A 16904-nucleotide genomic window follows, 5' to 3' on the forward strand; every position below is an offset into this window, starting at 1 on the left:
TTGAGGTCATATTGGTTTATAACATTGTGTAATTTGAAGTTATATTATTATGTATCAGTTACTGTATAGACTGCATCGTGCTCACCACCAAGACACTAGTTGTTATCCATCACTGTACTATGTGCCCTTTTACCCCTTTTTCCCTCCCCCCAACTCCCTTCCCTTCTGGTGCCCACTAATCTGTTCTCCTAGCCATGTGTTTATCTTCCAATAAGAGTGAAATCATGCAGTGTTTGTCTTTGTCTGGCTTATTTTGCTTAACATAATACCCTCAAGTTCCATCCATGTTGTTGCCAATGGGATGATTTTGTCTTTTCTTATGGCTAAGTAGTATTCCATTGTATATATACATACTGCATCTTCCTTATCCATTCATCAGTTGATGGGCTCTTGGGTTGCTTCCATGTCTTGGCTATTATTAATAATGCTGCAGTGAACATAGGGGTGCCTAGGTCTATTTATATTGTTGATTTCATGTTCTTTGGATAAATACTCGGTAGTGGGATAACTGGGTCATATGGTATTTCTATTTTTAATTTTTTGAGAAATCTCCGTACTGTTTTCCATTGTGGCTGCACCAGTTTGCATTCCCACCAGCAGTGTATGAGGGTTCCCTTTTCTCCACATCCTCTCCAACATTTGTTATTTTTTGTCTTGGTTATTCTAGCCATTCTAATGGGTGTAAGGTGATATCTTAGTGTAGTTTTGAGTTCTGTTTCCCTGATGATTAGTGATGTTGAACATCTTTTCATGTTCCTATTGGCCATCTTCTTTGGAAAAATGTCTGTTCATAGCCTCTGCCCGTTTTTTAGTCGGGATTTTTGTTGTTGTTATGTGAGTTCTTTATACATTTTGGAGATTAACCCCTTGTTGGATATATGATTTGCAAATATTTTCTCCCTGTTGGTGGATTGTCTTTTCATTTTGTTCATGGTTTTCTTTGCCTTGCAGAAGCCCTTTAGTCTGATTTAGTTCCACTTGTTAATTTTTTCTTGTGTTTCCCTTTCTGGAATAGACATGCTATTCAAAAAGATGCTTCTGAGACTGATGTCAAAGAGTGTACTGCCTATATTTTCTTCTAGGAGTTTCATGGTTTCAGGTCTTACCTTCAAGTCTTTAATCCATTTTGAGTTAATTTTTTGTGCGTCGTGTAAGATAATCATCTATTTTCATTCTTTTGTGTGTAGCTGTCCAGTTTTCCAAACACTGTTTATTGAAGAAACTTTGCTTTCTCCATTTTATGTTCTTGCCTCCTTTGCTGAAGATTAGCTCTCCATAGGTGTGTAGTTTTATTTCTCGGTTTTCAGTTCTGTTCCATTGATTTGTGTGTCTGTTTTTGTACCCGTACCATGCTGTTTTGATTACTATATCTTTGTGGTATATTTTGAAGTCAGGAACTGTGATGCCTACATCTGTTCTTTTTTCTCAGGATTGCTTTAGCTATTTGGGGTCTTTTGTTTTTCTATATGAATTTTAGGATTCTTTGTTGTATTTCCATGAAGAATGTTATTGGGATTCTAATTGGAAACTCATTGAATCTGTAGATTGCTTTGGGTAGTATGGACATTTTAACTGTTTATTCTTTCAATCCATGAGAATATCTTTCCATTTCTTTATGTCTTCCTGGATTTCTTTCAGTAATGTCTTATAGTTTTCACTGTATAGCTCTTTCACCTCCTTCGTTAATTTTATTCCTAGATAGTTTATTCTTTTTGTTGCAATTGTAAATGGGATTGTATTCTTGAGTTCTCTTTCTGTTAGTTCCTTATTAATGTGTAGAAATGCAACCAATATTCTTAAGTTGATTTTGTACCTTGCAATATTGCTGTAGTTGTTGATTATTTCTAAGTTTTCTAGTGGATTCTTTAGGGTTTTCCATATATATCATATCATCAGCAAACAGTGAGAATTTTACTTCTTAATTTCCAATTTGGATACCTTTTATTTCTTTTTCTTGCCTAATTGCTCTGGCCACAACCTCCAGTACTATGTTGAATAGGAGTGGTGAGAGTGAGTGCTCTGTCTTGTTCCTGTTCTCAGAGGGATGGCTTTCAGTTTTTCACCACTAAGTATGATGTTGGCTGTGAGTTTGTCATGTATGGCCTTTATTATATTGAGGTACTTTCCTTCTGTACTTATTTTGTTGAGAGTTTTAATGATAAATGGATGTTGGATCTTGTCAGATGCTTTCTCTGCATCTATTGAAATGATTGTGTGATTTTTATTCCTCATTTTGTCAGTGTGGTGTGTCACATCGATTGATTTGTGGATGCTGAACCATCCCTTTGTCCCTGCTATAAATCCCACTTGGTCATGGTGTATGATCCTTTTAATGTGTTGCTGTGTTTGGTTTGCCAATATATTGTTGAGGTCTTTTGCATCTATGTTCGTCAGTGATATTGGCCTGTAATTTTCCTTCTTTGTGTTGTCGTTGTCTGGTCTTGGTATCAGGGTAATGTTGCCCTCGTAGAATGAGCTAGGATGCATTCTGTCTTCTTCAATTTTTTGGGATAGTTTGAGAATAGGTATTAAATCTTCTTTGAATGTTTGGTAGAATTCTCCAGAGAAGCCATCTGGTTCTGGACTTTTGTTTTTTGGAAGGTTTTTGATTGCCGTTTCTGTCTCATTACTTGTGATTGGTCTGTTCAAATTCTCTATTTCTTGCTGATTGATTCAGTTTGGGGAAGTTGTATGAGTCTAAGAATTTGTTCATTTCTTCTAGATTATCCCATTTGTGGGCATATAGTTTTTCATAGTATTCTCTTATAATCCTTTTATTTTTGTGGTATCCATTGTAATTTCTCCTTTTTCATTTTTAATTTTATTTAGTTGCACCTTGTCTCTTTTTTCCTTAGTGAGTCTGGCTAACGGTTTGTCACTTTTGTTTATCTTCTTGAAGAATCAGCTCTTAGTTTCATTGATCCTTTTGTTGTTTTTTTTTCTTTATTACATGTGTTTCTGCTCTAATTTTTATTATTTCCTTCCTCTGACTTTGGTCTTTGTTCTTCATTTTCTAGTTCTGTTAGCTGTAGTTTGAGATTACTTATTTGAGATTTTTTTGTTTGTTGAGGTGGGCCTGTATTGCTGTAAATTTCCCTCTTAGTACTGCTTTTACTTCATCCCATAAGAGTTGATGTGTTGTGTTTTCATTTTCCTTTGTCTCCAGGTATTTTTTGATTCCTCCTTTGATTTCCTCATTGATCACTGGTTGTTCAATAGCATGTTGTTTAATCTCCACATATTTGTGCCTTTCTGTGGGATCCTTTGTCAGTCTCGCCAGAAGTTTATCAATTGTATTGATATTTTCAAGGATCCAGCTTTTGGGTTTTCTTATTTATTTTCATTGATTCCTGTTCTTATATTATTTACCTGTTTCTGCTTGCTTTGGTTTTAATTTGCTGCTCTTTTCTAGTTTCCTGAAAGACCTTTCTTCTTTTCTAATATATGCATTTAATGCTGAAAGTTTCCCTTTAAGCACTCCTTTATGGAGCATTCCACAAATCTTCATTCAAGTATTTTATTTCTCTTATGACCTCCTCTTTGATTCATGGGTTATTTAGAAACTTGTTGTTATCGACATTTTTGGGATTTTCACATATCTTCCAGTTGATTAATTTAATTAATATAATAATTTTTAATTTCTTTGTGGTCAGACATACCTTTTGTGATTTCACTTCAGTTAAATTTGTTGTCCAAAATATGTTCTGTCTGGTTGAATGCTCCATACTTGAATGTGTATTCTGCTGTTCGAACTTTAGGTTTCCCTCTGATGTTATTTCCTTTCAGCTTAAAAACCTTAACATTAACATTTCTGTTAGAGAAGACCTGCTGACAATAAATTTGACATACAACAAATTGTATGTCGTCTAATTTTGAATTATATATTGAACATTTTGAATATTGTCTTGTGTAGACTCTTATAATCCTCTGGAGAATGTTAATTTCTTTTTTTTTTAAATAGACAGCCAGGTTAGTTTCAGACCACAAGTTGTGTTTCACTTTCCCCATACAGATCTCTTCTCCAAGTTTTGATTCCCTCTGCTGTTTGCTTGCTTTTGTTTAATTTTCAGAGTTCTCAGGTAGTTGTTTTTGTATTTTGTTCAGAGATTTTAGTTGTAATCAGTGGAAGAGAGAGGCTGTAATGGGCTGACTTTATGCTCACCACAATTACAAGTCTCTGTCTTGTGTATTTTTATTCTACAATTTAGATACAATTATTGCTTTATACCCATCACTGTTTAGATTTATCCATGTATTTACAAAAAAAATTTTAATGCTCTAATCCTTTTTGCATCTTAAGCCGTTCTTCCAGGATCATTTTTCTGCTTTTTGAGAGACATCCTTTAGAAGTTCTTTTACTGGTGATCTATTGGGCATAAACTCTGTTTTTATTTGTCTATTTTATGTCTTTATTTTGCTTTTATTCATGAAAGATGGTTATTTTAACCGTTGGAATTGACAGTTATTTTTATGTCAGAACTTTAAAGATAACATTCATTGTTTTCTGACTTCCCGTGTTTGTGCTGAGAAAGTCCTTTTCATTTTCGTTGTTGTTTCCTCATAGGTAATACATCTCTGTTCTCTGTTCTCTGGAAACTTTAAGATCTTTCTATTTGTCCTTCTATGATTCATTGGTCTTCTTGACTCTTAGGAGTGGTATTTTCTATATTCTCACCCATTAGCTGAGCTCATGAAATATTTTCGTGAAATAGCTCATGCAGTATTTCCTTTCCACTGTTTCCTCCTGGAACTCTGATTAGATGTTGGTTGAACTTCTCACTCTGTCCTTCATATCTCTTTGCCTCTCTTTTGTATTATTACTCTTTTTGTCTTTCCACATTGCATTCTTAGTATTGAGAGACAAAGGGACAAGCAGATCCGATTCAAGACAGGAAATTAAAGTAAAAGCCACAGCCAGCGCAGTGGTGCAGCAGTTAAGTGCTCATGTTCCACTTCAGCGGCCTGGGGTTTGCCAGTTCGGATCCTGGGTGCAGACACGGCACCACTTGGCAAGCCATACTGTGGTAGATGTCCCACATATAAAGTAGAGGAAGGTGGGCACTGATGTTACCTCAGGGTCAGTCTTCCTCAGCAAAAACAGGAGAATTGGCGGAAGATGTTAGCTCAGGGCTAATCTTCCTCAAAAAATAAAATAAAATAAAGTAAAAGCCAGTCTTAAAGTCTTGATCACTAGTTAGAGAGGACTGAAGTATGTTTTGCTAAGCTCTATTGCCTGGCCCACTAATTCTTTCATCTTTCTCTTTGCTATAATGGGCATATTTTCCAGATGACATTGTCTGGAACATCATTACCAAACCCTGGATCTGTCTGAGCTAGCATGGGCATTCAGGAGGTCCAGTTTGTTAGGTGAGATGTTATAGTGAGGTTGTCTGGGCAGAAACAGTATAATATATGTAGTGTTTAAGATGCTTGAGTTCTATAGTTAGCCACATTTTGATTCAAATCTCTGCTCTAACATTTATTTGATGTATGATCTTTGACATGGCTCCTAATCTTGCTACACTAAGTCTCTCAGCATTGACTCTTGCTATGATAATTATTCCTCCAAAGTCAGTTTTAGCATTGTACTTCTAGGTAGATTTTTCAGATGTGGAAGTAATAGTATAATGTTACACTTTAGAAAATAAGCTTAGGTAAGACTGCAAGATTTCAAACCCCAGCTTCCACCATTTATTTGCTTTGGGGTCAAATTACTTAATATCTCTTCTTCATTTCCTTATTTATTACATTGGGGTAATAACAGTACCTAGATTGTAAGATTAAATGAAAATAATACAAGGTTTAATAATGATTGCTGCTGCTTTTATTGTTTTGTACTACTTATCATCAGTATTATTTCATTGAAGCAGGACTTCATTCAACAGCTAGAGGACATAACATCAGGGAAGAAGGAGGCTAGCAGGACCCAGGTGGCAGTCAGGACCCAAGATAGGCAAATCAGTTTCCAGAAATGACATTAAGGCGATAGTCCAATTATACAGCCTGGACCAACAGGGAAAACAGAGAAAGTTGAAGGTCAATGGGCACAAAAGTTTTGAATCCCAGGCATGCTTTCTTAGTTTATGCCAAAGCTTCCCCCATTGCAAATTATCTTTGGAGATGAGACTTGGAATAAAGTTATTGATGCAGTTGGTTCTCAAAGACTTGCACTTGTCAGAGCCAAGGCTGCTGGTGAGAATTTCTAAGTACTGGGTGGGACTGAAATAAGCATATTCAGGATCATAGTTGTAGTGGAAAGTCACATTGGATTAGATTGAATTGTATAATCTTACTTACCAATCACACAAACCTAGTGTTCCATTTCTGAGAATTTACTATAAGGAAATCAGAAAGGATGCACAATGATAGACTTACAAAGATTTCATCACAGTGGTGTTTAACATAGTGTTAGTAGAATGGAATGAATTTAAATGTCAAACACAGAGAATTAATTAAAAAAATCTGTAATACATCTATATAAGGTGAAACTTTAAACCCATTGAAAATTACAGAGAAATGTATTTCTTGACTTGTAAAGATATTTACTATAGTTAAGCTATTAAAACGTATTACAGTATTCGAATATGACTACTTTTTTATGAGAAAAATGCATATCTGTATCTATTCATATCCACATCTGTGTATAAAGAAGAAGAGGAAGAAGATTTGGACTGTATTTACTAAAGTGTTATTAGTGATTTTTCTTGGAAAAGAGAAATATAAGGGCTGTTATGTCCTTCTTTCTAATTTATGTACTGAAGATTAATTGCTGTTGTAGTAAGAAAAGTTTTTTAGTTTTTTTTAATTTAAAGAGGCGAGCTGTAAAATACTTTGGCATTTGATTCACTATAAAAGAGAGAATCTTTATCTCTGTATCATTTTTGCATAGAATTTCTTAGTTTAAAACCATAAGGCCATACTTTTTTTCTAATTCATATAATTTTGAGTGGTAGCTTGCTTTTTTAATTCCTGCTGGTGTTTATAAATCTAATCCTTTTTTGTTTATTTCCATAGGTCATTGTGTCAATGAGCATAGCATTTGCCCAACAAACTGAACTAACTAGAATATCTGGGGAAAAGGAAGATACTACATCATCAAAACAAGCACAGGCTCTCTGTCAGCAAGAAGAAGAACGTTGTTTAAATGAAATGAAATTATCACAGGGTCAGCTTGGTTTTCAGACTTTCAAGGCAGCAGACATGAAATTTAAAGAAGAATTTAAACCACTTAGTAAAGAGTTAGGAGAAGATGGAAAGGAAGTTCTCTTATCAAATAATGATAATCTGGACGATATACTAGAATTGAAGGACCATGAACTGACTATTTCAGAAGAAATATTCTCCAAAGATAAAACATTTATAGCCAGAGAATCTGTAAGTATGCTTCCTTGAATAGAAAGACTTATAAAAAATTGTGACTTCCTTCATTATAAAAATATTAGCAGTAATGTTGCTTGATGAAGAAGGAAAGTGCAGTCCTCCCTCAGCATCTGCAGGGCATTGGTTCCAGGACCCCCTGTGGATACCAAAATCCACAGATGCTCAAGTTCCGTATATAAAATGATGTAGTATTTGCATATAATCTATTCACATCCTTCTGTATACTTTGTCATCTTCAGATTACTTATAATGCCTAATACAATATAAATGCTATGTAGATAGTTGTTACAGTATATTGGTTAGGGAATAATGACAAGAAAAAAAGTCTGTACATTTTCAGTAGAGACACAGTCATCACAGACTTTTCCATCTGCAGTTGTTGAATCTGTGGATGTGAAACCTGCAGATATGGAAGGCCAGCTGTATCAAATCTAGTCTTGACTTAAGTTTCATATTATGAATGTATTTTATTACTTGTAAAGGTATGTGAATAAATAATTTAATATTATTAAATAAAACAAGTCTGGTTCATAGTATTCTCGATTGTCTTATACACATTGTGCATGGTAAAATATCATTGTAAGTTATATTGACATTAATTTTATTTCAGTCAATTCAAGATTAATTATACTACAATTTGGCAATATGTATAAATAAAGGATTTGTTTAATTTAATATGATAACAACACAAGGAAATACCTAACTATTTAGGAAGACAATTTAAAGCATTCTACTCTGTATGCTAATTCTCTGTCTCTTTACTTATTCATTAATGGAGGATCTGTGTCTGTACCGCAACTCTTTGTGCTTTTAACAGAAAGTAATAAATCCTACTTCTTTTAAATTTATCTAAATGCAAATTTCTGATTAATGTTCAGGATAGGTTATGTCTTGTTTAGAGGCATGTTCAAAAAGTTTTCATCTCTTTATGAAGTGCAGAACTTGTGAGATATTCATGAAAACCTTTTTGATTTACCAACAACTGTTCAAGGCAGGATGATTCATTTGAGTAGTAGCTCTTCAGGAATTGAAGTCGTAGAAATCCATTAAGGAGTTGACTCCTTATCAATATGAGCTCTTATTTCCAAATAAAAATTATTGAAGATTGTCTCTTATCAAGCAGTTCTCTGTATTACCTTGATGACCACTGCATAATGTAGATAAAATAGGTAAAATTTATTGTTTTATGTTTGATTTTAAAATATAAGTATTCCATTTATATTATTTCCCCATCATAAATGTTAAGAGGAATAGTGGAGTTAGAGCTTCATTAAGAGTGGAAGAAATCTTGAGTATCTTTCTTTATTCTTCTCTCTTAGAATTAGATTACCTCTAAACCAACTGATAAAAAGCTATTTTTGCTTTTGGAGAATAACATATATAATGGTAATTAACTTCATGTTGATTTGGAATTATAATTACAACAAATATCTTTTAAATTACTTATGTTTTAGTTTAATAATGAGAATTAAAAATCAGATTCTTTAGGGGCTGGCCCAGTGGCATAGCAGTTCAGTTTGTGTGCTCCGCTTCGGCTTCCTGGGGCTCACTGGTTCAGATCTCGGGCGCAGACCTACACACCACTTATCAAGCCATGCTGTGATAGGTGTCCCACCTATAAAATAGAGGAAGATGGGCGCAGATGTTTTCTCAGAGCCAATCTTACTCAGCAAAAAGAGGAGGATTGGCGGTAGATGTTAGCTCAGGGCTAATTTCCTCAAAAAAAAAAAAGAAAACTAAAAATTAGATGCTTTATGGGGTTAATAGTATAATTACTTTCATATTTGTTTAAAACACTGATGCTGACAGATTTCCACAAAATGTTTTATGGTTTTTTTTTTTTTAACTGTTATAGATCCATGAGGAGATTTTGGTATCAAGCATGGATGCTTCTAGACAGCTAATGTTAAATGAAGAACAGTTGGAAGATATGAGGCAGGAACTTGTACGACAATACCAAGAACATCAACAGGCAACAGAACTGTTAAGGCAGGCACACATGCGCCAGATGGAGAGACAACGGGAAGACCAGGAACAACTACAAGAAGAGATTAAGAGACTGAATAAACAGTTAGCCCAGGTATGGGACCTAGAGTCCCTTTTCTCCCCAATTAAAATAGCAGTATTCTTTATACAGCCTTTTTTAAAAAGTCAAAATTATTGCCAAGGTCTGAATAAATACAAATATTTAACATCAGGAACAGACTCCACCAGCATGACAGCTTACATCTTGTTAGGGACACCTAACTCAACTTTGGAGTGCATTGTCACTTTGGAGTGCATTTTATTTATCTGCCTTTGCTGGCGCTGAAAAAGTGGCTACAAGATTGGTTTTGTTTTTTGTTTTTTTTAATCATTCCATTGACCACACATGGCAAAAGCACTTTGACAATTTTGGAAATTCTTTCTGCTGAGGTGCGGTTGATATTCATTTTTATCATATTCATTTATAGTTTTGTGAGTCCAACAATTAGCATCTCCAAGATTTACCTTTATCTGTCTTTAATCTATCTTTTTTAATCGTGAATGGAAATCTGAAGTAGTATGTTTCTGGAACTTTCTCCAGGGAAACATCTCTTCTTGATTTGAGAAATGCAAATTTATATAACGTTCTCATCCCTTTCTTGACTAAATTTACGTACTCCTTGGTATTTGGGAGCTGGATTCTTATCAATTGCTGTATATAATATACTCACAAAATCATTGTAGAAAAGCAAGAAATATTAATGTAAAAGTTCTTATAAAAACAAATTTATTCAATTTAATTTTGGAAACTTAAGCTAAAACTAGAGATAAGAAATAGAGAATTGTTGAAATATGTTCTTTCAAATATAGAATGCTAGGAAATACAGAAATATTAGGAATATAAAACATAGAAATTTAGAATAATAGGAAAAGAAAGCATATCATTTGGAAAAATTAATTTTGCTTTTCTTCATCGCATTTTGTGAATTTAAACTTCTGAATTTTCAATGCAAAATTGGCATACAAAAATAATATTAATTGAGCTGCACAGTTTCCTTAATTAGCTTTTTTTAAGTTTCAAATTTTGCATTGAACTTGATATATGCTTTTAACCCTTTATCGTGGAATATGAACCATAGATAGAACCAGGGCCTGCTGGTCCTAGGGGGTTAAAAGAAATCTGCTTAATATTTCTGCTTTTTTCTTCTATCGCAAACAATATTCTCTCATGACCTTTTTTTCTTATTTAGAGATCCTCAATAGATAATGAAAACCTGGTTTCAGAGAGAGAGAGGGTGCTTTTAGAGGAGCTGGAAGCGCTAAAGCAGCTGTCTCTAGCTGGAAGAGAGAAGCTGTGTTGTGAGCTGCGCAACAGCAGTACTCAAACACAGGTAGTATGGACTTTGGCCCACCTAGGAGCCGTGGATCAACAATGCAGTAGGATCTGTTTGTCTTTGTTCTTGGTGTGAAATGTATTTTTTATAGGTATTGAGCTTAACTTATTTGTAATTGCTTACATGTAAGGTAGGTGGAGTCAAGATGCCTTACATACCATTTAAGGTAATTTGAATCTGACATTGCTATAGTAGCAACTGCTGTTTCGCCAAGGAGCAACCTAACAAACTTTATTGTTGTACTGTAGCATGCCTTAGCTTAAACCCATTAAAAAGTTGTCTCTTTGTTCACTAGAGTGTTTTATCTTTTGTGATAATGCTAATCTCTTGATAAAATATAGTTAAATATTATTTCAAACAGTGTCTATTTTGCGAGCAGAGGTTTCTGTTTCATCTCATAACAATATAGAAGAATGACATGCTTTTTCCAAGATGACTGGTTTTCTTTCTGTCTTGTCCTCTCTACCTTTACACAAACTTAAACAGAATGGGAATGAAAACCAAGGGGAAGTTGAGGAGCAGACCTTTAAAGAAAAGGAATTAGACAGAAAACCTGAAGATGTGCCTCCTGATATTCTGTCTAATGAAAGGTATAGAGAATGTGTATTTTTTCAATACTAAGGGAATTGAAATAGTTTTTTCAATGTTATAAACATTATTTGTCCTTGTTTTCATCTTGTACATTTGTTTGTACATTGTACTCTGTATGTAAAGAATTACCAATTTTTCATCATTAAATAGACAAAACTTTAAAAATCTTTTGTATGTAAAGTAATTTTTTTACTGGATGTTCATCATATACCTAACTCAGTAAATGTTAAGGTATTATGTGGTTATTGAACCTTTCTCAATTAATTTTATTCTGCTCATGTGCCATTTTTTGTCCTAAAAAACACAGTCATACTTGTGAGTTTATTCTTTTACTGCGTGGACATGCAGTCAGTATAAGCTATGCCCTCGTTTGTTTATGATGAGAAAAAATATTGTGTGATAGTCTACATTTAGTTTCTTTCATTTTCTGCTAACCAGATGAGAACTTTTAATCCGTATCCCAGTTTTATAGAGGAATTAATTAATGATCCACTGTTAACAAAACTTTCCTTTAACTTTGATTGTGTAGAGGTTAATATAAAAATGTAAAATATTAAATAAGAATAGTTACCCCACATTAATATTAAAGACTGTAAGCAGAGTATTTTAAAATGTTTGTTCAAATGAAAATAATTTCTTTAGTTTTAAATTAAAACTAATATCTACTAACTTAATTTCCTCCTTTTCCAATCTCTGTGACTGTCCACCCTCTGTGTCCTCCTAACCTCCTTCCTCAGCTTGCATGGAGGAATTTGGCCCCTAAGATTTTGGCTTCCCCATTGGATCATCAGTATGGAGCACAGTCAGTATGGAACTCAAACAAGAAAGACAGTGTATGAAAATTAGAGTTACCATAGCAATATAAAATAAACATTTTGTTTATTTTATATTATTTACCTCTAATTGGTATATTCTTTAAATTATGCAGTGTTTAATTTTTAGGAATTTTTGTAGTGAGTGCTGATAAAATGAGTATTCATATTTATTTATTTTTACCATCATATTAATTTTGATAATTGCTCTTACTTAGAAATAATTTCCAATTATCCTAGTCTAGGGTGTTTGGGACTGAACAAAACCTCAGAAAAAGTTAAAGAAAACTCTTGACTGACTTTCTACTAATTAAATTATTTACAGTTTTATTTTTACTATTTGTGATCTTGTAAGCAGAGAACTTGATCTAGGTACAAAAATAGAACTCTTTCACTTGGCAGATACTAAAGGGAAACTTTTCCATTTATTACCTTGTCTTAAAATAGTTATGTCATGTGCCTGTGAAAACAGATATCTTCTAACCTGATTGTTGATGATCTCCCGCCAAGTAAAGTTGAGAGAAAAAACTGTCTTGAGGCAGAGGTCCTTTACCATGAAAGTCTCTTATTTTGTCTCCATGTATTAAATAAAAAGTTTGCTGCTGTAGTACCTTTGTTGAATTAAGCTGAACTAAACAAAAAAGTTGTTTAGTTATTCAGATTAATCAGATAATCTTCTGAATCACCATTTATGGAAATATATTTCTTGACTTGGAAAGAGGTTTATGTTAAGCAAAAAAGAAAGCTTACAAAAACACTTTGTCCAGGATAATCACATTTTTGTTTCTACAATGTCTATATATTTATGAGAGACAGGGAAAAACGTCTAGAACGACAGGCATTGAAATAACAATGATTATCTCTGAGTGCTCAGATATTTTGGTAGGTGGATAGCAGTATTTTCTGATTTTTGGAGAATAAGAATGTATGACTTGTATTTTAAAAAAGAGAGACACACCATTAATTCCATTTGGTTGAAAATAGGTACCTTCTGCTGGCTGAAGTGGGATGTATGTAACTTGAGAAGTTTCTGTCTCTGGAATAGATAGAATGAAAAACGATCTCTGATATTTCCTCTGATGTTGGCAGACTGTAGAATTGTACAATAGACCTTTTTAAAAACAAGTCTGCCTGTTTTTGTAATTTAATCATCTAGATCATCACCATGAAGTTACAGAAATACTAACACATTTTTTCTATTGGAATTTGACACAAAAAAGATTAAATGCAAAACATATGAATAACCATAAATGGTTAATAACTTGCATATACATGGGTACCACCACACTTTTTAAAACTTCACTGTTGCATCTTCTTACAATTTTCTTCTAATCTGGAAGTTCTGCTAGCTTAAAACTTTAGTGATTTGATTTCTTTCAGGTCAATAAAATGCTGCACATTTTAAAAAATGTTATAGTTCACTGACTGACCAAAATTATCCCGAAGAAAACAACTTTTATATTATACTTATGAAATAAATCAAAAACAAAAATTACTTAATTTAGGTGCTATTGCATATTGTTTGAGTAGAGAGGATCATGTGATATTTTATTGTTCAAGCCAAGTATAGTGCGTTTTTTGTGGGACATAAGCAAAGTGTTTGCTTTAAAAATATTAAATTTTAACAAATGTTTCTTTATACAGGTATGCACTCCAGAAAGCTAATAACAGACTTCTAAAGATCCTCTTGGAAGTTGTAAAGACGACAGCAGCTGTTGAAGAAACAATTGGTCGCCATGTCCTTGGAATTCTAGATAGATCTAGTAAAGGCCAGTCATCTGCCAGCTTGATTTGGAGGTCGGAAGCAGAGACACCTCTAAAGTCTTGTGTCCATGAGGAACACACAGGAGGTACTAGTTTTATATGCTGTTGAAACCGTCATCATTACCTTCAATAAATTTTGCTGAGTTCAAGACACTTTGCTATGTGTTGAAAATACAGAAGAGAAAATATTAAAATATTTCCCCAAAAAAAGACCTCCAAACACAAATACATTAGAGTATTTGTCAAATACTCTCAAAACACCATTATTGTATAGCATCTGCAAGAGTGTGTCATAGAGTTGTCATTATGCGTACTCAGGGTGACTACTGTGCTACATAAGCTAGAGGCTGTTTAATTTCTCCACAAATAAAAGAAACATTCCACATCACCACTCAGGACTCTTAGCAATATCTATGAGGTGTGGGTGATATCCTGAAACCACCCTATAAATTAAAGAAAGGTTAGAAATAAAGAGCTTTTGAGAACCAAATATCTTACCTGTTGAGATGGTTAGAAGAAAGTGTATAAGAAACTCAAGGCTTAATCTTATCTTTGGACTTATCCTCTTCTGAGTCCTTTTTTCCTTTTGGAAAAGTGGTTTGAAGTAAGAGAGAATGTGTGTGGATCCAGAGGTTAGGTCCTGACAGGATGTAGCCATCTTCCTAACTCTGCCTTCTTCCAGCTATAGGGGCTGGGCTCTTTGAATTTCTTACTTTCACATTGCTGACCTCCAGTCTCTCCTGTTTTTTCAACTCCTTGCTGGAGAAGGAATCAGAAAATCAAAAGGGGGGAAAGTCTTTGTCAGATGGAGAAAGATAGGGTCTGGACTCTTGGATCAGAAGATCAAGCCTGTACTTCACTACCATTCCACACCCAAGCACTTCTCCTCAGTTAGAGGCCAATGTTCTAAAAATGCCTGTTTATGCAATTTTGGGGAGCATTCTGTTTGTTTCATGTGGAGAATGAGAAGAAATTATCCCACTTACAGAAGGTTTACTAATTACAGGTTGGCTGCTAGCATGTTTCTGAGTGCAGAGGAAAGCACTGATTTGAAATTTTAAGTAAAATTTATTTTAAAACTCCTCAGTCGAGTTCAAAGATAATTTTAAAAACTGCTTTTACTAAAATAAGAGCTGAAATAATACTGTATTTTTAAACTTCCTTTCAAATTCATTCTTTTCAAACTTAGTAGAAGTATTTTTCAAATTAATTTCGCTCTTGGTTAAGCTCTTAAGAGTGATTTTATTTCAGTATGTGAATCTTGATGTGTAGAAAAGAATTAGGTAATGTTTTCTTGGTCTTGTAAAAGTATTTATCAAATGATGCTTTTTTAAAAACAATTATTTCATAAATTATTTCCCTGGTTTCAGGGAGGGATTGTGCTGTTGTACTGTTAAGACCTAAACCATATTCAAAAGACACTCGGAGCCATGTTCTGTAGATTACAAAAATATTTTGTGCTCTTTTTGTTAGCAGTTCTCTTAGACATTTCTCAAAGTGTTTGCTAAAGTGTTCAGCAAACAACATATCTTAAAAGACAGCAAACTTGCTTCTAAAGCAGGGTTCCTGTAGTTATAAAAAGGAATAAATTGGTAATTTAACTCAAGCACACAGGATTATATTTATCTTCCTTTTCTATGAGAAAGCAGACTTAAAAGGACATCTGATCTACTAGCCTGCTTTCTTGCAAGGTTATGTCTACATCTAATCTCAGTATGGATTAAATATGTCTATGTTGTCGACTTCTTTTCCTTTTTTTTTTTTTGAGGAAGATTAGCCCTGAGCTAACATCTGCCGCCAATCCTCCTCTTTTTGCTGAGTAAGGCTGGCCCTGAGCTAACATCTTCCTCTGCTTTACATGTGGGACGCCTACCAAAGCATGGCTTGACAAGTGGTGCCATGTCTGTACCTGGGATCCGAACCAGCGAACCCTGGGCCACCGAAGCAGAACATGCGCACTAAACCTCTGTGCCATCGGGCCAGCCCTGTCTATGTCTTCTTTTAAGATATCCGATAATGAGTAGTTTTTCAGTTATAAGCAATTTTGTCAGTTCAATTCTACAAACATTTATTGAGCAATTTCTCTATGCTCTTTGCTAATTTATAGCTATTCAGTCTAATGAAAGAGGCACTGAGAATCCTATTCAAGGCAAGATAAAGTCATAGTATTTAATATTTTACTTGAACCCACTTTATATGTATTTGAATCAGTTAGGCCTTTTAAAAATTTAACTATTCAACTGTTAGCTGATTCTGAAAGAATATTAAGATACAAGAAGAAAAATCCACAGTTAAGAAATATAGTGTACAGAATATTATAGCAGAGATAAGAATTTTGCTGGTATTAGCATCATTGGTTATAATGTGCACTTTTCCATTTGATTGCTCAGTCTACGTTTTTGTGTTTGGCAATGATATGCTGGTCTTACCAGTATCATTTGGGGACACTTATCAGATCCATTTTGCATGTTGAAGAAAATGTTGAATTAATAGAATTTATAATTTAAAACTTTGAATTTTCTCATAAACTTTGAAGAAAATACTTTAAAATGTTCATGCTCTTTAATCTGATTTGAAGCAACTTTTGCTTTTCAGTTTTTGTATATGACTTTTTGTTGTAGGTAGCACTTGTGATCTATTTTCAGCCCTCAAGCCTGAACTTGTTTAGATTTTAAACATGTATGGACTTGTTAACTCTAAAAAACATAAATAATTGATTTGCTAATGTTTGCTTCCTCATAAGAGTAACCTAGTTTGCGAAATTGAAGAGAAATTTTGAGTCAATGTGAACTCACTTGAACTTGAGTCAATATTAGACTGGTTCATAAAAATGAGTTCCCCCAGGAGGTGTTGAAAGAAAATTTCCTTGAGGCATGTGCTGTGATGGTTTCGCAGTAGAATACTTACCTGTCTCTTAGGAGGCCAGAGGCTGAATCTCATTTGGTGCAGCTTCCTTTTGGAGCAGTGTGATGTTATAGGCAGAATGCTGGATTAGTAA

At 34.0% G+C, this 16904-nt stretch overlaps 1 protein-coding gene across 21 annotated transcripts in view; it reads left to right on the forward strand.

Annotated features, from left to right (window-relative positions):
* Positions 1-16904, forward strand: part of AKAP9 (A-kinase anchoring protein 9) — a 160158-nt gene that overhangs the window by 76238 nt on the left and 67016 nt on the right. For 11 of the 21 annotated variants that reach the window (XR_011539500.1, XR_011539501.1, XR_011539503.1 and 8 more), the window contains 6 exons: positions 7015-7374; positions 9236-9460; positions 10596-10736; positions 11226-11329; positions 12068-12163; positions 13787-13992. Coding sequence is in view for 8 of the 21 variants with exons in the window: in XM_070617462.1 (XP_070473563.1) it covers positions 7015-7374; positions 9236-9460; positions 10596-10736; positions 11226-11329; positions 12068-12163; positions 13787-13992 (1132 nt within the window). In the remaining 13 variants the exon portion in view is untranslated. The remainder of the gene's footprint in view (positions 1-7014; positions 7375-9235; positions 9461-10595; positions 10737-11225; positions 11330-12067; positions 12164-13786; positions 13993-16904) is intronic. The other 10 variants (XR_011539505.1, XR_011539506.1, XR_011539509.1 and 7 more) reach the window with 3 other exon arrangements.

The sequence above is a fragment of the Equus przewalskii genome, chromosome 4, assembly GCF_037783145.1.
Source record: "Equus przewalskii isolate Varuska chromosome 4, EquPr2, whole genome shotgun sequence".
Classification (NCBI taxonomy): Eukaryota; Metazoa; Chordata; class Mammalia; order Perissodactyla; family Equidae; genus Equus; species Equus przewalskii.